The sequence below is a fragment of the Limanda limanda genome, chromosome 20 (assembly GCF_963576545.1).
Source record: "Limanda limanda chromosome 20, fLimLim1.1, whole genome shotgun sequence".
Classification (NCBI taxonomy): Eukaryota; Metazoa; Chordata; class Actinopteri; order Pleuronectiformes; family Pleuronectidae; genus Limanda; species Limanda limanda.
Window position 1 is genome coordinate 10,230,320 of NC_083655.1, and position 23,354 is coordinate 10,253,673.

The 23,354-nt window shown below is 42.0% G+C and overlaps 2 protein-coding genes across 4 annotated transcripts; one reads left to right on the forward strand and one right to left on the reverse strand.

Moving 5' to 3' along the window:
• Positions 1-371: 371 nt before the first annotated feature.
• On the reverse strand, positions 372-12,736 carry pan3 (poly(A) specific ribonuclease subunit PAN3). 3 transcript variants are annotated; one of them, XM_061093663.1, is made up of 19 exons: positions 12,629-12,736; positions 12,128-12,486; positions 11,103-11,224; positions 10,816-10,888; positions 10,650-10,720; positions 10,331-10,475; positions 9,834-10,051; positions 9,304-9,408; positions 9,145-9,202; positions 8,543-8,704; positions 8,066-8,182; positions 7,257-7,358; positions 6,353-6,518; positions 6,007-6,094; positions 5,681-5,820; positions 5,355-5,484; positions 3,643-3,707; positions 3,420-3,558; positions 372-2,805 (listed from the first exon to the last, which is right to left on the reverse strand). In XM_061093663.1, the coding sequence occupies exons 1-19, from the start codon at positions 12,646-12,648 to the stop codon at positions 2,665-2,667; spliced, it is 2,421 nt and encodes an 806-aa protein (XP_060949646.1). In that variant the 5' UTR covers positions 12,649-12,736; the 3' UTR covers positions 372-2,664. The 3 variants fall into 3 exon arrangements, with proteins under 3 accessions (XP_060949646.1, XP_060949645.1, XP_060949647.1); XM_061093662.1 differs by having other exon boundaries at positions 12,128-12,489; XM_061093664.1 differs by having other exon boundaries at positions 12,128-12,548.
• Positions 12,737-13,520: 784 nt separating this feature from the next.
• On the forward strand, positions 13,521-23,064 carry flt3 (fms related receptor tyrosine kinase 3). The gene is made up of 24 exons (XM_061094029.1): positions 13,521-13,578; positions 13,959-14,041; positions 14,531-14,682; positions 14,779-14,894; positions 15,315-15,426; positions 15,519-15,637; positions 15,880-16,055; positions 16,244-16,382; positions 16,504-16,681; positions 16,947-17,047; positions 17,180-17,294; positions 17,415-17,614; positions 17,705-17,817; positions 17,967-18,099; positions 18,437-18,541; positions 18,630-18,740; positions 18,881-19,037; positions 20,227-20,339; positions 20,439-20,554; positions 20,879-21,001; positions 21,080-21,191; positions 21,295-21,394; positions 22,029-22,134; positions 22,301-23,064. The coding sequence occupies exons 1-24, from the start codon at positions 13,569-13,571 to the stop codon at positions 22,511-22,513; spliced, it is 3,003 nt and encodes a 1,000-aa protein (XP_060950012.1). The 5' UTR covers positions 13,521-13,568; the 3' UTR covers positions 22,514-23,064.
• Positions 23,065-23,354: the final 290 nt, after the last annotated feature.

A 23,354-nucleotide genomic window follows, 5' to 3' on the forward strand; every position in this document is an offset into this window, starting at 1 on the left:
AACTTCTTGGTGGAGGAAATGTTTGAAGCACCACTACAGGAGATCCAACCAGTACAATACTGTCGTCTAAACCACTTGGTTAACATTGCCATCTTGAAAAAACAATATTTACAGTACTAACATTTTTATTATCCATGAACTTTTGCATTTAGTTTTTATAAACTTTTCTGATGTTTTACCAGTTTAATATGGGTTCAAGTGTCTAATGGTGTAATAAGTGTCTAATCTTTTCAGTTTACACTTTGAATGTAACGGTTGAGGTATAAACTAACGTTGGTATTCTTCTTTTCGTCGTATATAAACATGCTATAAAGTGTTTTGATGTAAACGTGACATTTTTGGGAGAAAAAAAAAAACCGAGACAACATCGCTCATGTATCCATTTTGGTATTCTTTATTAAAATACTGCTGTACACACAAATATTGCAAAATTTGAGACAATGAACACAAGAGGGGCTTAAAACATACTAAGATGGTGATTGTAGGTTTGTTGATGTGGTGGAGGAGAACGTTGTCACTAATATTAACTGGAGTGTGTATGTGTTACCATGTGGAGGAGAGTGATATGAGCACTGACGTTGTGTAGGCCGAGTCTGGGAGGATTGTGTAGGATTGTGTGTGTTTGTGGGTGTGTGTGTGTGTGTATTGAGGATTTTCTAAAGCACCACATTCACCAAGTATGTTTTGTCTGTTCATTTCACTAAAACAGAGGAAGTAGTACATGATCTACCACAGCTGGCTCCCTGCACGTTTGTTGCCCTCAAGAACAGAGACCGTTGACATCAGATACAACTTTGAACAGTTGACGTGAAACTGAATGCAGCCAAGACGTTTGCGCCGTTCACTTTGATTTGTCCCGTATCTGACGTGCGACCCCTGTTGTTCTGCAGTCTAATGTTTTTACACATTCAACAGCTACTGAGAACAAGACGAAGGCATCAACAACGGCGATTTGACACAGCTTGGGTTCAATTTTTTCTGGGTTAAAGTGGGTTTGCACCAAATTCATTCAACCAATTTTGACTCGGATTAACAGAATATGAACTGTGCTTTAGGGCAACAGGAAAATCCCTCGTTGCGCGATCTCTACGTCTCTCCACGCTGTAAAATTCCTAAAACCTCCCACCCACTCCACTGTAGCTCATCTATCTGACTGGACAGGGGGCAGCCAATGACAGCAAAACACATTCAATCATTGGGCCCCTCCAGCTGTTTGTCATCCTGAGAGAAATCCAAGCCATTCGAGTGAGTGGCACAGAGAGCACCACTGCTTTGTCTCCAGCACGTTGCATGATCTTTAAAAAAAAGTCAACTAAAACAAACCTTCGCCCTCCAGCCTTTCCTCTTTTTCCTAAACCTCTACTGGAATTGGTCCACAGAATAATAAAAGTTGAATTGAGGCAAAGATTGAATTGCCCTCCCATTTCCCATGATGCATTCCTGCACAACAGCAGAGAAAAAAGGGCTAGAAAATTCACAAAAAGTGTCACTTTTGTTTTCAAAAGCAGAGGACCCCAACCCCCCCGAGGGGAAACAGAGTTTGGGACAGAAGAGAGGTGGAGTAGGTAAGGGGATGATGAGGGCAGGCGGAGAGGTGGGGGACAAAATAAGGACATTCCACAAAGAGGCAGCTGTGGCTCCACCTCAACAGAAGCCCCACCCACAGTCTACGACCAAGTGCTGGACAGCCAAACCAAAATGACCCATGATTCAGCAGTTCATGTCTTGGCGACCATTAAACAATAAGGTGGTTGCTGCGTATGTAACAAACGCTTGGTAGACGGCATCAGGAGAAGACACCCCTTCCTCAATGCCAACAGAAACCACATGAAACCTAATCCCAGTCCATGCTAGCCCACCCTCCAACACATATGCGCCAGCTAGTTCACAATCTGCTGAACTAAAATGTCAGAAATCCACATATTTATTTCCAGTTTTAAGAACCCTTCCCTCCCACCCAAGTGGTTTGTCCTTTCTGGGGGGGAACCAACAACCAAGGCAAAGGTGGGCTGCACCCATTTCATTAAACAGATATCCCCATGAAAGCTTCGAGTGGTGCGTCCCGTCTCCTTGTGCGTCAGAATGAAGGGGTGTGGTCTCCAGCCGGAAGAGAGATGCAGTCATTAAAAAGCTGGATCCTTCTGTCGTTGTTTGAATTGGGAGTCTGCTCTGGTTTTGATGTCTGTGTGTGACTTTAGCTCTCTCTGTACACCCTGTAGGCCACCCACACATTTCATAATAATAAAAAAATTAACCAAAAAATTAAAATCTTAGTGCATCCTCCTCAGAAAAATAAACCCCAACTGTAGAAAGAAACAATAAAAGCAGGAAAGAAGTTCGAAACCTCGTGGTTTGTTTCTCGTTTTGTTCCCCAAATCTAAAAAAATGTCATCATACTCGTTTGTCACAGTTTCCATATTTGTCCTTTTTCTGTTTTTCCTTTTGTATCTCGGTTTTCAGCTGCAGGGTTTAGGAAAACTAAAAAAAATACACGTTAGAAAAAGCCATCCTGGTGGACAGGGTCAGTGTATGTGACTGAGGTTCACGAAGCCCTGCCCCGCTGCCTTCGCCATGCTGATGTCATCTTTTTAAGCCTGGTCCTCCGCTGTAGTGCAATAGTGTGCTCCAGGTCGGGGCAGACACACCCCGGGCCCAAAGAGGGCGCTACAGAGAGCCAGAGGCTGCAGCCTGCAGCTCCTGGAAGGTGCTGTCAAAGCAGCGCTTCAGGTCCGAGTAGGTCACAACCAGGATGCTTTTCTCATCCCGAGACACAAGACTGATCTTCTCAGGAACACCAGCATCCAGCTAAAGAAAAACAAAGTCAACACTTATTTATGCATATTCCAGGAGTAAGGAGTTGCACCGTTCAAAAAAAAGCTAGCAACTTTTACAAATCCCTTGTTTTGTTCCTCAAAGAAAATCTTTTTCAGAATAATTATAAAAACAAATTAATCAGCGACTATTTTTTCAAGCAAAAGTATCACCCCCTCTCCTATTTGCCTTGTTAACGGATAGAAACCACATCGTTAGGTTTTGGACTAGACTTTGTTGCCCTTCAGGAAGCTGTGGTTGTTCAAATTAAATTTGGAAGAAACCTACCACCATCTAGAAAACTGAGGAAGATAAATCGATGAAAATAACTTCTTGTTGTATGCAGAGAATAAGATTCTGTGCTTCTCACAAACACTGTGAACCTTGTATCGCTGAGATAAGCACATGAAGATTCGTTGGTGTAGGTGTGAAGTTTGTGGGTATTAATAAAGCCGAAAACTCAAATGTTTGTTAAGTACAGAATGTCCCTTTTACACCGGCTTCAAATATCAGAAAAGAGAAGTGAGAAAATAACAAATTAGCAGCTTGTGATAAATGTACAAGAAACAACAAATAAGGGCGTGAAGAAAAGAGGAACTTTCACTGACTTTGTTGAGGCAGGAGACGATGTGGCTGAGGTCTATCCAGGGCGTCCCAGCTTCTGTCACCTGGTGAAACAAGTGATCCCGGAAAAGCTTCAACAGGTAGCGGTCCCCCGTCTCTGACCAGGATGGGTCCTTCTGAAACCTGATCACACAAGCCAAGGTTATCGAGGAGTAGCAGGAATATAAATGCCACATATTAATTGGTCTGTGCACACGCTCGACTCACTCTGGACGCTCATTGATGGTGCCCAGTTTGGCCAGCAGACGGAAGAGACGGCCATTTTGTACCTCCTGCAATTGAGTAAACACTGGTTTTATTCATCAAAAACGTTTTAATATAAGTGGAAAGTTGCAGGCAGCATCCCTGAAGCATTAACACAGTGGATACTTGAAATAAAAAGAGAAAAAAAAAAGAACTTATCACTGCAGGGAAACTGAAACCTCTGTCACTTGACCTTCTGTCTATACATGGTGCCGGACCCTGTTTTCTCACAGGTTCCATTTGACACTTCCTTCTTTTTGAAAGTCACAATGTTCTTGTAAATATATCTATTTGTGTATGCAGTCTTATCTCTGATTGTTGATTTATGGAAACAAAAGACAACAGGGGCCAACTCCAACGTCACTGATGATTTTAGGAAGCTTAAACATCAGAAACAACTGTGGACACCTAGATCAGATAATTCAGTGTTTAGACGACAAGCTGCTGAACTACTGACCATGTGCAAGTGGTCTCAAATCAGATTGTGGACAGGTTATAGCTCACCTTCCATCTCTGCTGATATATTTTTACTCATGCCTTTCCTTTCCCTTCCTCGTCCCTGGCTGTCTCACCCTGTCAAACGTTTTCTGCATAGTTGGACAAGGTGAATATGATTGAAGACAGAAGGTGCAAACGTCCTCCTCCGTGCACTTAGGAAGATACTTTCCAAACTCTCTGGCCACAGTAGCTCGAAACTTACACTTATTGCTGAAAAACAGAGCTGCAATTATAATTCTTTGAAGAAACTGGTATATATGCTTCTATCAATTTTAATAACATCAAAAACCTAATTGCTGTGTTAAAGGAAAATAAAGTCAGCTAGTGTAAGATCAACAGTTCTAAAAACACGTTTTAAAAAGGTTTTAACCTAAGAAACATAAGATTAATAAATGAAAAATCAAAAAATGATATGTTATGACCCAGCAACCACAGCCAGAGGCTTGACACAACAGTGATGTTGCAATGATGCAGCCACAAATCCCAACAACAGTTTCCTATAAAACTAACCTGTGTCACAGCTCACATTAACAGAGTTAGGATTTTTAACACATTGTGTCCTTCTGTTTAAATAAAAAAAGGTTTCAGTTTTAAATCAAACAGAGATGGCCTGATGTACAGGGAACACTTACACCAGCACAGATAGATCACTGGCCTGCTACCTTATTTTCCAAACATAGTTTTTGTAACTCCATTGTAGTAATAAATACTAAGGTTATTACCTGGATATTGCGCTGTTCTCTTAAATGGTTTAATCGACATCTTCCCATTTAAACTATGCATTTGTTTGGGAACAGTCACGCTTAATCGTCTGGACATTAAAGAAAAGCGGAAACTGACCTCATTTGCATTTACAAACGGTGGATGTGTTGTTGTAGGAAAGGGGAAGAATGAATAGGGAAAAAAAGTGAGGTGCGAGTAGATTGGTCCACGGTTCATGTACTAGCATGAGGAAACTGAATTCAAAGTGAGACTGCAAAGCGATCTACCGTCCAACATCCTGTGTGCACACACAACTTCCCTCTTAACTAACTAACTGCCTGCCTTCTTCTGACCACGTCAAACAACATCCGTCTGTAAACAACGTGACTGAGTCTTTCCTACTAAAACGTGCTTTTCAAATTGAGACACAAACTCTGTCCATGTTTTTGAACATAGATGTTGTGCTCCGCTTATACCTTGGCCAGGTCCTCCTCGATGACATCGTTCCTCATCTGCGATGCATCTAGTTGTGTGTAGAATCGGGCTCCGATCATCGGCATAATGTCATTGACGCTGCGCATGCGTGACTGTTCCGTCAGCAGATACCTGCACAAAACAGAGAAGCAGTCAGAGTTTAGCCTCAGGGTGAGTTAGAAATGTCCAATGAGTATATGTGGCATTTATTTTCTGAGTCATCTCCAACTTCAATAAGCAACAAGTCTCTGTTGTGTGCAAAATTCAACAGCCCCAGAGAGTGCTGTCTGAAATGTGTGACAAATGCTGCTTCATGCATGTTCCTTACAGAATGAGGTTCTTGAGGTCTGAAGAGTAGTTGATAGACACCAGCTCCATGGCCTTTTGCAGGTTCTCCCTTTGAATGCCAGCCAGGGAGTTACATGCCAACGCCAGCACCACCTTGCCCAGTGACACTAGGTCTGCTTGCTACAAGAAAACACACACATCACAGAAATACTTGTGTTAATGATCCAACATCCCATTTTTTTTAAATAACGTAAACCACACACATGTATGCAAAACGACTTTCGCCATTTGCACATTGTGCATGATGTTTATGTGATGTGATTTCATGTGTAATTGACCACAAGTGGGCAACATCATTCAAAATACCTGGTACTGTGGCATTAGGGCAAGATGATTGGTCTGACTGCTGTCAAATGTTAAGACATCAAACACTCCAACACAGTTCACCCGTAACCTCCAGAGATAAGAGAACATTATCATTAGTTTGTGTTCATGTGTGTACACGATCACATGGTGTGAAAAAGGAAGCCTGCTCTGAAAATACGTGTCCGCTTCACTTTTATCTACATTTTCTGAGCTTGAACTTGAAATTCAGAAATACATCGCCTTTTATGGTTATGAGACACAGGCTTTAAACAACAATATCAACATCCATCTACTCATGCTGAGTGATGAACTGTCTGCTGAGGGGGTTCATGTGTGTGTGATATACCTGGTCTTGCCAGTGATGAGAATTTTGCTGGGGTCCATGACACGACAGGCAAGGCCCGCGGTGTGGATGGTGCGCAGGGCCGAGCTTAGCTGAACAATGTAGGCCCAGATCAGAGACTCTGGGAGCAGACCTGCGTGCTGCCGCGGTGGAGGAGGCTCATGTTGTCCTGCAAACAAACACATCTTTTGTCACCTAATCGTCCTTGACAATCATTCTGTTTGCGATAGCGTGCAGATCTTGCTATTACTTGTCTTGTCATAGATTGTATGTCTGATAAACAACATGCGGTTGTGCAATGGTGTTGGAGTGTGTACTGCACAACAAAAGCCACAATGTCACACTGAGTGTAAGAGTTGGTCGAAACATTAGTTCCTCTAAAAGCCAAAACTGTTGCTTCTATAGAATTCACGTGTTTCATGATGCATGTTTACTACAGACTAGACAGATACTGGGGTCCGAATGGTTTTGCTTCCTCTGTTTTGAATGCCTGTAGGTAGGCCTTACCGCACCTGTCCTGAGATCAGTTTCAGCCACAGTTTCCTCCAAGTCCTCATGTCTCTCTCTCTTTCACACATGCATGTCAACTGTCAAACTGAGGAGGCTTAACAGTCTCCAAATATTAACATCCTATTTTAAGTGTCAAGACAACCACAAGAGAGAAGTTTAAATCGTTTAACTTATGGCAGAATGTGCATTAATTTGCTGTGTGGTGATAAACACGTAAAAGCAATCTAACAACATGTAAGCACAACCACACAAACTGCAAAATGTGAGAACACACGCCTAAATAGACCCTGGGCAATGACCTAATTGTCACACTCTAAATGTGTGAAGCAGAGAGGGATCTGAAGTGATGCTGGGCTTATTTCAGTGCGAGGGCGGAGGGGAAGCAAGACCGACTCACCCCACTTCCTCTTCGTAAAGAACGAGTCTGCTGCTGGGTCATTGAAGTGTCTGCCGAACATGGTTTCTGCACCCGCGTGGAAGTCGTAAGAGAACACCAACGCTAAGGCAAAAAAGAAGTGGACATGGATTAGAGCTTTGAAAAATCAGCAAATCTCAACTAGTTCTGTGGGTAAACTCCCTGGCCAATTCTGATAAAGGATACATCGTTTACATGCAGTACTACAGTAATTATGGCACTGTGTGAGGAACAAAGTTAAGAGAAGTTGATGGAGTTTCTAAGCTTCAGTTACTTATCCAACCATTGAAAAGCTGGTGCTGGTGACAGAGAGGCCAGGGAATCTCTTCCTTATGAGTCTTCCGGGTCACATTTCCACTTCTACTTTGGAGCACACTTACGTACGCTAGTGGTTAGTTTCGGAATGCAAGTGGCTAACCTCGTAAAATGAAAAGCCTGACTCTGCGAGTGAGTCGGTCATCTCAATTTGGGATACAGGAGAGATTCCGCTGTTCTAATGCTGCCAGGTCATCGTTTTTCAGATCATAATTGATCTGCATAAGGATAGAGTCTCCCCTGACTTTTTTACACTTATCCTGTGCCATAAAGTAACAAATATATCACCACCATTGTATGAAAAAAATGGGGCTAAATACTAAAAGAGCAAATAAGATATAAATACAATTAAAGTGGAAAATATAATCATCTATACAGAAGCTTAATGTCTGAGACAAGTGCTAAGACGAACAGTATTTACAAAGACAAACTGTCAGAAGCGTATAATTAGATTCACAGAAGTCCTGTACACTTACAGTGGTCTCCAAAGGCCTTGGTGGTGAAGACCTCCCTCAGTGTTACAGAGTTTGAGTGCTGGATCTTCTTCCACATGTCGACCAGCATCATGCACTTGGTGTTAACGAGGCGGAAACCTGAACACATTTTAAAGATGCACAACAAACATACAGGCAATAAGAAATCATACAGGATCACAACATGCTGTGCCACAGACAGATATGGTGACAACTGGGTCACAACCCACACATTTAGAGTTCTTTCTGACTTAAGAGTCACACATGTCCTGCACTGATTATCCAAACTAACAAATAAGCCTTGTAATCAAGTTAGCTTGTGTTTGCTGCACAACAGTGATGCTTCTGTTTTACTTTTAAAGAGGGAGGGGACCAATGTTGCTTTCTTCAAGTGTCAACACCTAACTACATAATTTGCCACCCCGGCTATTTGGGTTCTGTGACATCTGCATTGTGCTTCTTTGAAAGACTATTACTGACCATGTATCCTCCTCAGGCAGTAAGGCAGGTCATCCTTGCTGTTGACGGCCTTGTAGCAGGAAGTGATGTAGCTGAAGTTGCTGGTCTTCTGCATGCGGTTTGGTGGAGGGAGGGCCTCGATGGGAAACAGGCTGTGGTAGCTGTCCACTTCAGACGGTACATCTGTTTCAGACCAACAAAAACAAATAATTGTAAATAACACGACAAACAAGCTTCTGCATTAACACACACCATCGAAGTAGTAATAGTATTTTGAAAAACTAATTCAGCAGTAGATTTTGAATTTCGCAATTTATTTTTAAGGGACAACAGACCCACACAAAAGAAAAAACACATGTGGTTAACAAACTTCAAACCATATTTCACAACACCCTTCCGCACAACCATGATGAGGCCAACTCCTAAAGAGACTTCACGTTTGTATAAGCCAGCACTTTTACATTCTTCGCTTGTGAACAACAGAGCATCAAAACACTCTCTGGTTTGATATGAAGCTTTATTTGGAACTGTTTTATTGTCAGCCTGCTGTATTCTGCTGCACACACATAAATTATCGAATCGAAAAACACACCTTTGTTGTGTCAACAGAGAAGACCTTTTACCTGGGTTTTCTGAGTGGTCAATCTGGGCCATGGTTATCAGATGTCTGTTTATTAACTCCTGAAGGAGAAACAGGGAGGCAAAAACTTGAATAAATGACCTCTAGAGAAGAGAACAATGGGGATGTTTGGTGAGACACGAGGAGGGCGATTGGATAATACCTGTCGAAGCTCATCAGCCATGAAGAAGGACGGGGCATTCGCTTTCGGCTGCATGTAAGCCACATGGGGTGCCGTGGGGGGGTAGATATGGTACGTAGGAAACACCTGTGACGAAACCAGAAAAACACAGCTTCCTATTTATTGAGAAATGAAAACCATGGTGATCGCGCATGTAGATCTTCTCCCCGACAAGAAGCATTTGGCAACATGAATGTGATGAAACAAAACTGAGTTCAGTGGGTAACAATAACAATGCAATTAGAGGACAAATAACTGGTATATTGTGGATTTATTCCCAAATTAAAGCAGCTTTTGAACTGAAGCGTAGTGTTAACGAATTAAGGATTTAGCTTAAGATCAAATCATGTTTTTACATACAGATTTACATACGTTTTACAATTTTTTTAAAAATTGCAAATGTCACAAAGTCATATTGCGTCTTTGTACGTTTTTTGTTGTGCTTTGCCAGGTTCAGTACACGGATATTTCTTGACTAAAGCACAGAATGGAATAGCAGGTGCAGCACATACCATCCCTGCCATCGGTGCTGGGGTGTTGTCTGTGTAGAAGTAGGTAGTCCCCCCTACAGTTTCCTTCTGGATAATGTGAGCGCCCTGGTCCGCTGCATTGTTGGGCCCCATGTAGTTTGCAGGGTTTGGGGTATGACTGCGCCGACGAGGGGCGGGTGAGGTGTGTGGTGTGATTTTTGGGGAGTGGAGGGGAGAAGAGCCGGCAGACAAGGACATGCCTGAAATGGAAAACAGGAGGAAATATTATTTTCAGGAAAAAAGAGAAAAACCAGCATTAACTGGCTGCAATCAATTAAAATGTTTGAAAGAAACACTGAAGCAAAAGAGATCTAGTTTTGTTTCAACAACAGCAGATGTGGTGCTTTATACGAGAGGGAATTCCCAAGTTTGCTGAACTATAAATGAGCTGAAGATGGAAAACAAAACTCAATAAATAGTCAATAAAAAGTGGAGCACAGTGATTTTTCAGGTTGTAGTTTTATCCCCAAAAAACCCACCTGGAGCCAGTGCTGCAGCTGTGGAGCTGCTGAGACTGGGATGTGGAAAGACCGGTGAGGGGAAGGCCTGGACAGGGGCCTGTGGCATGGCGGCCATACGTGGAGCTCCCTTAGGGATGAACTCACTCGCTGCTGGGTTAGGAGCCTGGTAGCACAAGAAAAAAGATGAAAAGTCAACCACTGCTCTCAGAGACCAAACTACGGCAGGAAATGCATAATATTTAAGTTTTGTGTACATGCTCATACAAGTTCTGTGTTGAACTTCAAAAGCACTTTAAACTTATTTGGGATTTCTTGAAGTAAATGCTTGTGCGCTCACCTTTCTCCTTTGAGAAATGCTGAGAGCACCAAAATCACTGAAGAGTGAGGAGGTCGGAGAATTCACTGGATCTGTGAAAGGCCATGGAGTGTTAAAACCTGTGCAGCGGTGCTTACAATATTCAGTGGACGAGTGGTGACTGCTGCTTCACAGAGCACTGGCTTACCGTGAGTGCTGTGGCTGAAGTTCTTGGCACCGTCATTGAGGAGACTGGGGGAGCTGCTGCTGGTAGTCATTCGCTGAAGAGAGCACCATCAAGAACAGTTGTCGCCATTAATTACTGTTGTGATGAAAATGTGTGATGCCAAACCAAACAGGCTCAACTAACCACATAATAACTAATGTAGATCCTCAGGTCATCTAGAGAATTACAGCTATGTAAACACACGGCATCTATTTGTAATCACACTGTGCGTTTTCATTGTCTATACATCAACAGATTCCCTCTTGTACCTGCATCATGGAGTATTTAGACTCTGCTGGGCTTCCAAACCCATTGACCCCAATAAAGCTGCTGCTGAAGTAAGAGTTGGTGAGACTGGCATCGCTCAGGGTTGCGCCCTCCATCCCTGCGACTGTGGAGGACAGAGACAAACAGTTCAACCTGTAATATTTGCTCCAATACCTAGAATAACTTAAGCCCTAGGGGTCAGACATCAAAGGCAAAGTCACCACTACTGAATGTTTGCTTATCAGATTCCAGCAGACATTAGAGAGCATGGGAACATTTCCACAACTGCAGGGGGGGAGTTTAACATGCTGTCACGGAGGGATACTACGTGTGGAGAGGGACGAACTTTGAAACTGCACCTGCTGGTTTTCAGGGATTCAGGTTAAAATGGACGTGAGCAGCTTCTTACAGTGGAGCTGCAGGTTAATGTTAGTAACTTGTTATTACTGGAGGTTTGGAAAAGACAACACAAAACAAAGCCCCGTGGACAGCTAGCTCAGCTAAGCTAATGTTAGCAAACATTCAAACTCACGTCTACACAGAAACACTATAGTTCACATAATCAAATATGAGCTGGAGTAGAAATGACGGCACCAACGCTGAGACTTACAAAGTATCACCGGAGACAAAGTCAAAAACACTAACGCTACTTAAAAACAGTTTAATGCTAATGTAGCTAAGGCTAGCTGGCTAATAGCCGCACTAGCTCGCTGATTTGTGCCCACTCACAGCTGTCACACAGCAGGCCTCCAGTGCAGCAGCATGGCTCAGGTTAATGTTATTACCAAGCACAGCTACAGCTACCGGAACACTGTTCACATCACAGCCGGGAGAGCAGGGTGTGCTGGTTGCATACCGACAGGTTTGGATCATGCTGGGCAGAGAAATGTGACCCACGTTGTTTTGGGGGTGAAGAGGCCTCCATGAGTCCTCGGGCTAAATTTTTACACAGCCCCACAAGGCCCAAAAGTAAAGTCACAGCCAGTCAGTCCATGCGAGGCCTCGTTGTGCTGTGATCACTACTCACTGGTTAGCATCTGTCCCTCCAGCGACGCGACTGCGGGCCCCAAGGCTTCGCTCTTCTTGGACACGCCGGTCCCCCCGACACCCGGGCAGGCCGCCGCGGGACCTCCGAGGGGATACCCCGCTGGCGTCCCGCCACCCCCGGCCATAGACATCGGGACCGGGCTACTGCCGCCACCGTGCAGCGGCAGGCTTGTCATGGACGGATCCTCATGCAGGAACTGACACTCTTCTCCGTAAAAGCACGTCTTGTCTTTCGCGTAGTATCGGCAGAACTTCACCTTGACATTGGGTATCCCGACACCCCCGAGCGGAGCAGCTGAAACTGGGAGTCCACTGTTCATGGCACCGCCGCCGCCGCCGCTGCTGCCGGAAGACACTCACACATAGAGAGAGGCAGATAGCTAGCGAGCTAGCCAGCTAGCCTGCAAACAGTTTCAACTTAAAGGAACGTGTTAAAATGACTTCAGCTGCTGCAGAACGCGTTAGAGCCGACAGTACTCACATCACAAGGCTAGGGTTCATTTTGGTTTAAGGAGAAACGAGTGCATGAGTGAGATCCCGCTCGTCGCTGCGGTCGCTATCCATGCAGCTGCCTCCTGCTCGGAGTAGCCTGTTGTTGTTTTTGCTCACAGTGGAGCTGCTGTGCTACAGTTAGCATAGCTTTGCATTGTGGGTACAGAGAGTTCACTGCTGCAGAGGCAACATGCGAGAAGTTAAAGATGGAGAATCCAAGCGGCACCTGGAGCTCGGGGAGTTCAGGGCTGCTGAGCGAAGTTTGCAGGATTCAAATGATGAACTAAAGTTCCAGTGAACATGTGTGAGGTTGTGTCCGCTGCAGAGGGTTATAACTGCATTACAAATAAGATCCAGATGCATGAGAACAGAACATCAGGATAATAAAGGGAATACTCGACAGTTTATTTAGACTTAAAATGATCAGCTTAAAATATTTCAATAAATTGCTTCAGTTTTGTAATATGATATTATATATTTTTACATGCTGAGTATTCTCTATAAATACAACTCCTGCAAACCTCTCAGCCACATTTATTGATTCCTACTTAGTGGGATTTCTCCCTCACTACTTCACAGAATAATTGCTTTCACCTTACAGTAGAATAACATTTGCTTACTCTGCAAACTTATGGAGTGTTTTATTATTGTTTTCTTTTGAAAAAAAGTCCCATGCATGATAACGCTCTGTTTACAGTGGTGCCAAATATAATGTATAAATATATAATATATATATAGATATTACACGGCCGTCTGCACTTCCACTTTGACAACTTCATTTACAGGATTTAGAGGCGCAGCTGAACTCTGCTGGTGACGTCACCAGTTCCTCTGTTTAAAAGGTGTTTGAACTCAACTGGTTCTTCAAAGTGTGAGTCAGAGATGAGGATGTGAGCAGAGCATCCGTGTGCAGGCAGACCAACACCAACATGACAGCAGGTGAGTGGCTCTCAGGGCCGTGCGTCCCGGTAATAATCCGCTTAATAAGTGTATTTCATCTACGTTTTATAGTTTACATGATATTAAGGGTAAAAAAAAAAAGTTTTAGTATATATATAGTTTGTTAATCAATAAGTTGAGGTAGAGAAAAGTAAAATGAAAATAATCAATTCATTTCGAAGTGTTAGGTTCTAAAACTTTATCCCATGAAACCTGTTTTCAATTTGCATTCATATACATATCTTTAAAATGCCCTTTTCAAATATGGAAAGCTATTTACATACATTTCTTATATAAACATTTCTATCTTAGATAAATAATATGTAAATAAGAGTTTATAGATTAAATAAAGTTAACCTTAAAATGTTCTGTGTTTCAAGCTGTTCTCCTGCTCTGTGCTGTTGGGGTTCTCGGCTCAGACGTCCTGTCAGCACAGAATCTCCCATGTGTCCCCAGTCATGAGGTAACAGCTGCCAGGATCTTCGTGTTTAACTGTTCTAACCTATATTAGTCACTTAATTTGGTTTGTTTGTGGTATACGCTAATTGATTGTAATGGAATGAGAATGTGCATGATTACCATGGTCTAGAGGAGACTGCACTTCAGGTTTTACAAAGCAACCTTTAGATTTTTGGATTTAATTTAAGATGATTTCAGATGAGTTTATTTCTTTGCTCTTTTATGTAATAACATGTTTGTATCAGTGTTGACAAGTGCCTCTGTCCTCCCACTAAAGAGACATACTCTGGATATATTTGAGAGAATATCATTCACCTAGCAACAGGAAAAATAAAAAGGTTGTAAAACATCAGTGAGGGAAACGGCACAAACCTGACTAATTCCGCTCTTGTTTCGTTTCTGTTTATCAGAACAGAAATTAACAGTGGATAGTTTCATGCCCCCTCACAGGACTCTGCTTGAAGGGAGAGTTGAAATGAGTTCTGTGTTTCAGGTGGCTTGTCGGGAGCTAACCAGTAACCTGAAAACATCTGGACACGTCAGCGTAGACGTGTGCCCTGGTATGAAACTCGTGATTTCACTGAAGGGCTTCAGCGGGTACCCTGTCTGTCACTGGATCCGAGGAGAACACCCGCCATTGAAAGTGTAAGTGAATGCTTTGTGTTTGTGTTCAGGTGTGTTTTCCTATTTTGAGTAAGTCTGATTAAACTGAAGGGTTTTCATTCACTATCCCAAAAAAAGGAATGACTCGATTGTCCTAACACGACTTTCTGAGACTGATTCTGGGGAGTACACACTGACCTGTGAAGCCAGTAATGGGACCAGTTCCTCGTGGACTGTGTCTGTTCATGTAATGGGTGAGTTCAAGCCCAGGCGGCATCTGAGGTACAGAATGTCTGAGATGTTCATGTTTTGTCAAAACACTTGGTATGAATTTCTGCTTCTAAATTCAAATTGCCTTGAATGCAAAGAGATGCCTGTTTGAGGAAATCCTTCCAAGATTAAATGTGTTCTGCTTTTTAACTTTTGGTTTTATTTGCATTTAACCTTTTACATTAAGTGACAACCCAATGTGCCAACTGCTGCTCAGAAACTTAATGCTGTGTTTAAGTTAGTAGCCTGTGAGCCGGGTGTGTTTACAGGCATTTCAATGAATATTTTGCTCATCATACAGTTTTATGTCCTCCCTACAATGCACAGTTAACATGGCAACAACACAACTGCAGCAGATACCTCAGTGGTAGTAAAACTAACATCTTGCTTGAAATTATTTGCAGGGCGTCCAACAAAACCCCAGCTGATGCTGCAGGATGTCGAAATCCGAATGACGTCCCCCTCTTTCACCTGCATCTCTGAGGGCTGTCCGAAGCCTAAAATCGAATGGTCTGGGTAAGATGTTAATCCAGAGTGTATCTACAACCATTTAATTATAGTAAGATTAGATTTTCTGAATAATCATGTTTCACCTTGTTTTTGAACAGAAAAAAAGTTGGGACAAATGCAAACAGCAAAATATCAAGTACTGAATACTATGCTGAAGGAATGATGTGCTGTGCCACTAATGAAAAAGGACAAGAGTGCTCCCAACTTTATGACTATGGTAATTTAATATTTAAACAAATTAATTAAATGCACACTACAAAATAGGATTTCATAATGAACTATTGCAGAATGAAAATTATTTTCTCAGTTTGGGTCTTCAACCCCCTGAAAAAATTGGACGAAAAGTGGTTTGCAGTTCAGAGATTATTTGTAATTTGAGATATTGTATCAACCAAATTAAACAGACGATCAAATGTCAAATCTGTCGTGTGACTCATTGTCGTTTACTGTGTCTTTTAGATCTAGACCGTGAGCAAATGGACAATGAGATTTCTAATGTGACAGTGGGTCCCGGTCAGTCTTTACTCCTTCGCTCTCGGATAAAAACGTATCAAGATCCATATCCTGTCTGGGAGAAAGGTGGCAAACTACTGAACGCCAAAACGTTAGGATGCTCTTCTACAGTCAAGAAGAAGGTGATGTGATATTCCACTAAGACAAATGAGATTTTTACTAAAATTAACATGTGAACAAATGTGAATTCCCTCCCTTTATGTTGGTTTTAAAACTAATCCATCATATTTTAATACTCTTTAGTCCGAGACACAAATTGGAAATAACTGTAATGACCTTCACGCTTCATTTTTGTATGTTTTGTTTGCAGAGCTGCATCAAAAATGACTCCCATTCTGGAAGTAAGATGGCCTACCTGTTCATCGAGTCAGTCAGTGTGGAGGACGGTGGAATGTACACCTGCAGGCATCCAAAAAAAAAAACTAAGTCTGTCTACATTCAAGTCCAGGGTTAGTAGAACTGATCTGACTGTCACCAATAAATAATTCTTAATGCTTCCACTTCTCTCTGATATTCAGTTTCATGTTTACCATCCGTCTCTGTCCTGATTTTTATTCTGTGTTGCCTCAGCTGAAGGTTTCCTCTCGGTCCAGTTGAATGAGAGTAAGATCGTTCCAGCACAAAAAGCTTCCAGCTCCTGTTTGCAAGCCGAGGTCTCCTACCACCCTGTGCTCCAGAGCTGCTCCTGGGAGGCTCCTGATAAAACCATCACGAAATGCCAAAGAGACAAATGGGTGACGAAACACAGGTGAAGGTTTATATAAAGTCTGTGACTTGTGGGACGGCTGTGGCTCGGGAGGAAGAGAGGGTTGTCCACGTATCAGAAGGTCATTGGTTTTAACCCCGGCTCCTCCAGGCTGTGTGTCCTTGGGCAAGATATTAACCCAATCGTATATCAATGGTGTGTGCTAGAGAACGCGGGTGTATGAATGGTGAATATGACTGGTATTGCTTTGAGCAAGCTCGTTATGAATACACTCTATTTACCATGTACCACAACACTGTTTTGTCAGGAGTGTGCAGCTCTGCGGTTCACTCAAACCTGGAGATTACAAGTTACACTTGGAGGCCGGAAAACAAAAAGAAACAAAGACCATATCAGTGTGTGTTGTCGGTAGGAGACATTTATTGTGCACATCTGCTATTTCTTTAATAATAATAATAATTTTTTATTATTATTTCAATATCTTTTATTTAGCAGTTTTAAATGGCACAAAATGTATAAATCTACACATTTTTGTTTCAGATGCACCGAAGTTCAGTTTCGTCTCCAGCGAAATTGATAATAACCTCAACCTGGAGGTTGTGAGTCTTGTTCCGGCAAATTATTCCTGGATGGTTTGTTCTTCAGTCGACGGCAGGTATGATCACTGTCACTGTTGTAGCCCTAAAGTCTCATTAAGTCTCGAAAAGTGATTGAGTTTTGGTGAGATAAATGAAACGCGCACAGACACACTCTGATTCAGACTGCTTCCATTCAGGTGTGAAGCCGATTCTTCCTGGGAAAAGATCCCCGACACCAATCGGACAGACTCTGACGTCTCCTGTAACAAAACAATCAATACATCACTGAGAAGAGACCAAGCGACTGACAAATATGTAAAGTTCTGCCTCTCAAACTCAGTCGGCTCCTGGTGCTCGAACTCGCAATACAACTCACCTTCACCACAGGCCTCCATAGGTAGATCTAGTTCACATTTCAGAATAAGTTGTTCATTTACCTTATTTTTTTTGATGACACTGATGTCATTAGAAACTTCTGTGTTTTTAGGTGGCCGGCATACAGAGGACGACAACATGCTGCTGCTGAAAGTCGGCAGTTTCCTTCTGCTTCTGGCTCTGGCAGTAGTCAGTGTGGTGCTCTTGTACTTTGTGAAAAAGAAGGTATATGTTAATAGTAACAATAATAATAATATCTTGAATTTATAGTGTCAGTGCGGATAAAAAGAGAAGAGAAAAGAAATTGCATGTTACACATTGATACTCACAGAAACACATGATGACATAAGTGCCCCCCTTCGTGCTTCTCATAGAAACCCAAGTATCAGCCCCAGCTGCAGATGATCCAGATGGTGGGACCCAGTGACAACGATTACATCTACATCAACTTCAAGGACTTTCTGTACGACCAGAAATGGGAGTTTCCCAGGGAGAATCTAGAGCTGGGTATGAATTACACCAGACATCAAGCAACTCAGATCATCAATTAAAAGTACTAAACCATAATGTGAAAATACTCACATTACTAGTAAGAGCCCTGAATTTAAAATCATACTCAAGTAAACTTAAGTTAAGTTTCAAGTGCTTACTATTCTTTAAAGCTCATCCTATGTTTTTCTAAATGTATAAACTTAATGTGAAAAGTAAATAGAAGAGTAGATGGTATTATAAATAACAATGCAAAGCAAAATACCTCAAAACAGCATTTATATATTCTTATAAGGATGAATCTAATCTGATAAAAATGAAAATCATACACAGTGTGTTTCTGTGTCATGTGCAGGTAGTGAACTGGGCTCTGGGGCTTTTGGCACGGTGGTTCAAGCTACAGCCTATGGCATCAACAAGCCTGGGGTGTCCCAGCAGGTGGCTGTCAAGATGCTGAAAGGTCAGCGTTTCACACACTTACTCCATGAGGGAAATGTTGAATGTTAAGGAGGTCAAGTCAGTGGCTGATGTGATATCTGACTCTGCAGAGAAACACCAGACGGTGGAGAAGGAGGCTCTGATGTCCGAGCTGAAGATGCTGACTCACATCGGTCAGCACGGCAACATTGTGAACCTGCTTGGGGCGTGCACAGATTTAGGTAAAAAATTACCACTGATACCTAGAACCATACACAACAAACTCCATCACAATATCACATGATCTTAGAGTGAACTCGGCTTACAATATCTATGCATTATTGCTGATAATTGTTATTATTGTTTGTGTTTCCCTATATAGGACCCATATACCTGATTTTCCAGTACTGCTGTTATGGAGACCTGCTGAACTACCTGAAGAACAACAGCGAGCGTTACAACAAGTCTGTGACCGACGCCTTCAACAAGGACCGCTTCAGCAGCTTGTACAACAACCTGCAGCCTCGCAAAGGCTCCAGGTGGGAACCACACACACACTCAGAACCAGTGGTGGAATGTAACGAAGTATTTTTACTTCGTTACTGTACTTAAGTACATTTTTACGTATCTGTACTTTACTTAAGTAAAAATAATAGTGCATACTTTTTACTTTTACTCCGTTACATTTTGCAGCTATTATCTATACTTTTACTCCGCTACATTTCTACAATATGTGTCGTTACACGTTACATTTTATGATCACAGTTTCGCCAAAATGTTGCTGTGACGGAGCGGCTCAGTCACTGACCGCCAGCGCTCCACACGCGCACACAGTCACACAGTCACACACACGCCAACAAACATTTCCACTCTTCCTGTTAAAGTTCGTAGTTGATCACTATCTAACCATCAGCTACTCTGATTTTACTTTAGCGCTGGGCCTACGGAGGGTGCCCACTCGTCAGCTCCGCATCTGGTGACACACACACACAGACACATACGCATCTGGGTGACACACACATACGCACACACACACACACACACACACAGTCACACACAGTGGCCGGTAAGCAGCCGTCCGGACCACTCCGTGAAGAAGGTGGAGGAGACGTTTCTTTAGTTTTAACGCCGCCACTTTATTTATTGACTGGCCACCGGAGCAACACTCTCATCACCTCTAGGTGCTCGTTCACTTCTCGTATTCACACACTTCTTGCGCAAGTTACCCAGGTGCACTAAGTCATTCTCTGGGCCCGTTCCTTAAAGGGGCAGGCCCTACCTGCAACAGCGCGTTTGGCAGCAGCACTACAACCTTGCCTGTTTTGCTGAAAAAACATTCAACTGCTTACAACTATTACTAGTAGTGACATCTGTAGAGGCATGAGTATTACCAGTAGCTATATCTGCATTCTTTATCAAAATGGCACAGCCTAGACATTGAGAGACAACCCATTGCGTGAGTACTTTTACTTTTAATACTTAGTAAATTTAAAAGTAAGTACTTTTTACTTTAACTTAAGTAGGATTGTTGATGTAGTACTTTTACTTTTACTTAAGTATATATTTTCCTGGGTACTTGTACTTTTACTTAAGTACTAAACTTCAGTACTTCCTCCACCACTGCTCAGAACAAGAGAGAGCGAACATAGAGTTTCTATCTAGGTGCAGATCTGCTGGAAGTCTCTATTGATGTTATAGAATCTCACATCTGAATTTTTATTTTCACAGTGAGCTGCAAACAGCAGTTGACACGTATGTGCCCATGTATCATAATGCCACCAGGGGGCAGGAGGACATCGCCCTCCTCGCCCTCAGCTCAGGTGAAATGGATGTTTACGAAGGTCAGTAAACACCTCATGAGAAGAGAGCATGCATGTTTTTTTGCTCCTGGTCGGAACTGTGTTGATCGTAAATCATCTCTTTCCCATGTGCGAACCCAGAGATGTATTTGAACAACGATGATCAGACCGAGGAGCTGCAGGCCCTGACCTTCGATGACCTGCTGAGCTTCGCCTACCAAGTGGCCAAGGGCATGGATTTCCTCTCCTCCAAGAATGTAAGAGACAAACGGCTTTTAAGCAAAAATGCCAAGTTTCTGCTATATAATAATAATAATTTTGTATATTCTTATTTTTATTACTTGAAAATAAATGAATAACCTGGTGTTCTTAGCTTGTTAATCAAACAGAATTAGTGATTTTAAGACATCGACTTCTACTTTCTACTTTCAAATCGATTTTTTACATTTTAGACCCAACAATCAATACAGAAAAGAATAATTAATTACAATTAAATATTGTAGTTGCAGCCCCACTAGTCCTTGTACGTGTTATGTGTGGTGTGAGTGAATATATTGACACTCGGTCATGTGCAACCGCAGTGTATCCACCGAGACCTGGCAGCTCGCAACGTGTTAGTGACAAAAGGCCGACTTGTCAAGATCGGTGACTTCGGTTTGGCCCGGGACATCGACAACGACTCTAACTACGTCGTGAGAGGAAACGTAAGTGAAACAGCGACATCACTATCTATCACTTCTGGCACAGAATGTGACAAGTGACATGGCTTTGTCGTCCCTCAGGTGCGTTTACCAGTGAAGTGGATGGCACCAGAGAGCATCTTTCATGGGATGTACACCATGAAGAGTGACGTCTGGGCCTACGGCATCTTGCTCTGGGAGATCTTCTCACTCGGTAGCTTTCACAGACAAATACTCTCCGCGAGCTGAATGTTTAAAACCGCTCCCGCTGCAATACGAAACATGAAGTCTGTCTCTCTTGTATTTGATGGTATCAGGTGTCACTCCGTACCCCGGGATGAAGGTGGATCACACGTTCTATTCGATGATTGAGAGAGGATTCAAGATGGAGTGTCCGTACTACGCCAACGAGTCTGTGTGGGTGTCCGCAGTGCTTGACACTGTACAATACAGAACTGATATTTCAATCATTTGCACAAAAAATGAAAGGGTAAAAAACAAAAGGGTTAGTAGGTGTACTGGATGCTGGTGGAGGTTTTTATAACATAGATTGTACCTGCAATTAACTTTTTTTTTATATTTGTACTCTACTTTAGTATTAGTATTTTATATTTCTACTTTACTACATTTCAAAGGGATTGTTTTCTCAGTGCAATGGGAATATTCCAGCCTGTTTTCAATGCAAATCCCAGTTTGTTAAAATTAATTTTTTTTAAATTCTAATGCAGCCTTCTTCAAGATCAGTCCTTTTGATGGCTTGAACAAGAAACTGATTATATTGATTTAATTTAAGGGAAACTTATTAATACATGAATGAGAATTATCAGTTAATATACAGTAAATATAGTATAATGTAGTCATTTTACATTACTTTTGATACTAAAAACTGAATCTGGTGAGAATATCTCTGGATGCATGAATTCAAAGGTTTTACTTGCAATGGAATATTTTAATTACTTTTGTCTATCTGAACCGAAATCCAGCAGACCTCTAGATATTATGGATAACTTACCATCTTAATGACTTTTTAATCTTTCCACTTATCTTGCAGGTATGGGATGATGTGTAAGTGTTGGACCCTGGATCCCTGTGACCGCCCTTCTTTCTCCAAACTGGTGTCGTTTGTGTGTGATCAGCTGACGGACAGAGAGGAGAAGGTGGGTCTGCAGAGCAAGGTCAAAGTATTTTGTGCAGGATCCACTAACAAGAGATATTTAGAAATAATCTTCCTGAAGTAGAGTTTCAGTCGTTTCCATTCACCAATGAACAGTGAATGTCACTTCTAGTTATTCCTCTTCCTAACCAACCTTCTTCCTCTCTCAGCTCTACCACAACATCGACCAGACGTCCAGCATCTACCAGAATGCACGGGCCGTGTTGGACATCTCTGCCTTGGCAAAACAGGAGGAGAACAAGACGCAGTCAAGGAATGACTACTGTCAAACCAAAGCAGCCCAAGAGAGCAAAGCAGAAATGTCCGACTCTGACAACGTGGCAGCTGGGGAGAAACCTCTGAAGCCATCTGATACAGAGTGATCGCCTCTAACTGAAGGGAACGTATTTTAAAAACAGTTCAACAATGTTCTTCCTCGCATTATAAGCCCAAGAGTTACAGCAGAAAGCGCTTTTTTTTGTATTTTAAGGAAATATAGTAGAATCCTACATGTTCTCAAATAAACTGAGCATACATTTTCATTGTGCATTGCATTACAATTTCAGCAAATTATAATGAGAACTGAATGTAAATACAGTATTTGTTTTATTCTACAGTGTTTAATTGTGCAGCTATATCTGAAAGAAAGTTTTCAGAAAAGGATCCTAAATATTTTCTGGACGAAAATGGAGACATGTAAGCTATGACTTCACAGGTTTATGGAGTGACTGATCAACTTTTGCTATTCAATTGTATAATATATTTTATCCATGGCAACAACCCCTTGTCTTGATATGTTGTAAGATATTGTAACGGAATTGTTTTGCTCTTATTCTTGTATCAGCAGCTACAGGCAGTTTGAATACCATTTTGTATACATTCATATTTTTTAATCCAGCTTTCTGTTATTTTTTGTTAAAAAGTTTATGCCTAACACCTTCAACATAATGTACTTTGCATAATAAATAAGAAAAAGAAAAAAATTTGCAATGCATGTTTGTCCTTCCTGAATGATTTGACTATCTACTGTTTAAATTAAGTCGTTTGATTGAACATTAGGGCTGCAGTACAGGTTGGGTAAAATTCCCTGCTGGAGCACGATCAACGTCACAGCTCATCACTCGTGTTCGGTGTTGCCAGATTAATGATAATTATTTGTCTGATAATTTTGCCCTCTGTACAATGTATGATCAATAATGACAAAAAGTCCCATAATGTACGATA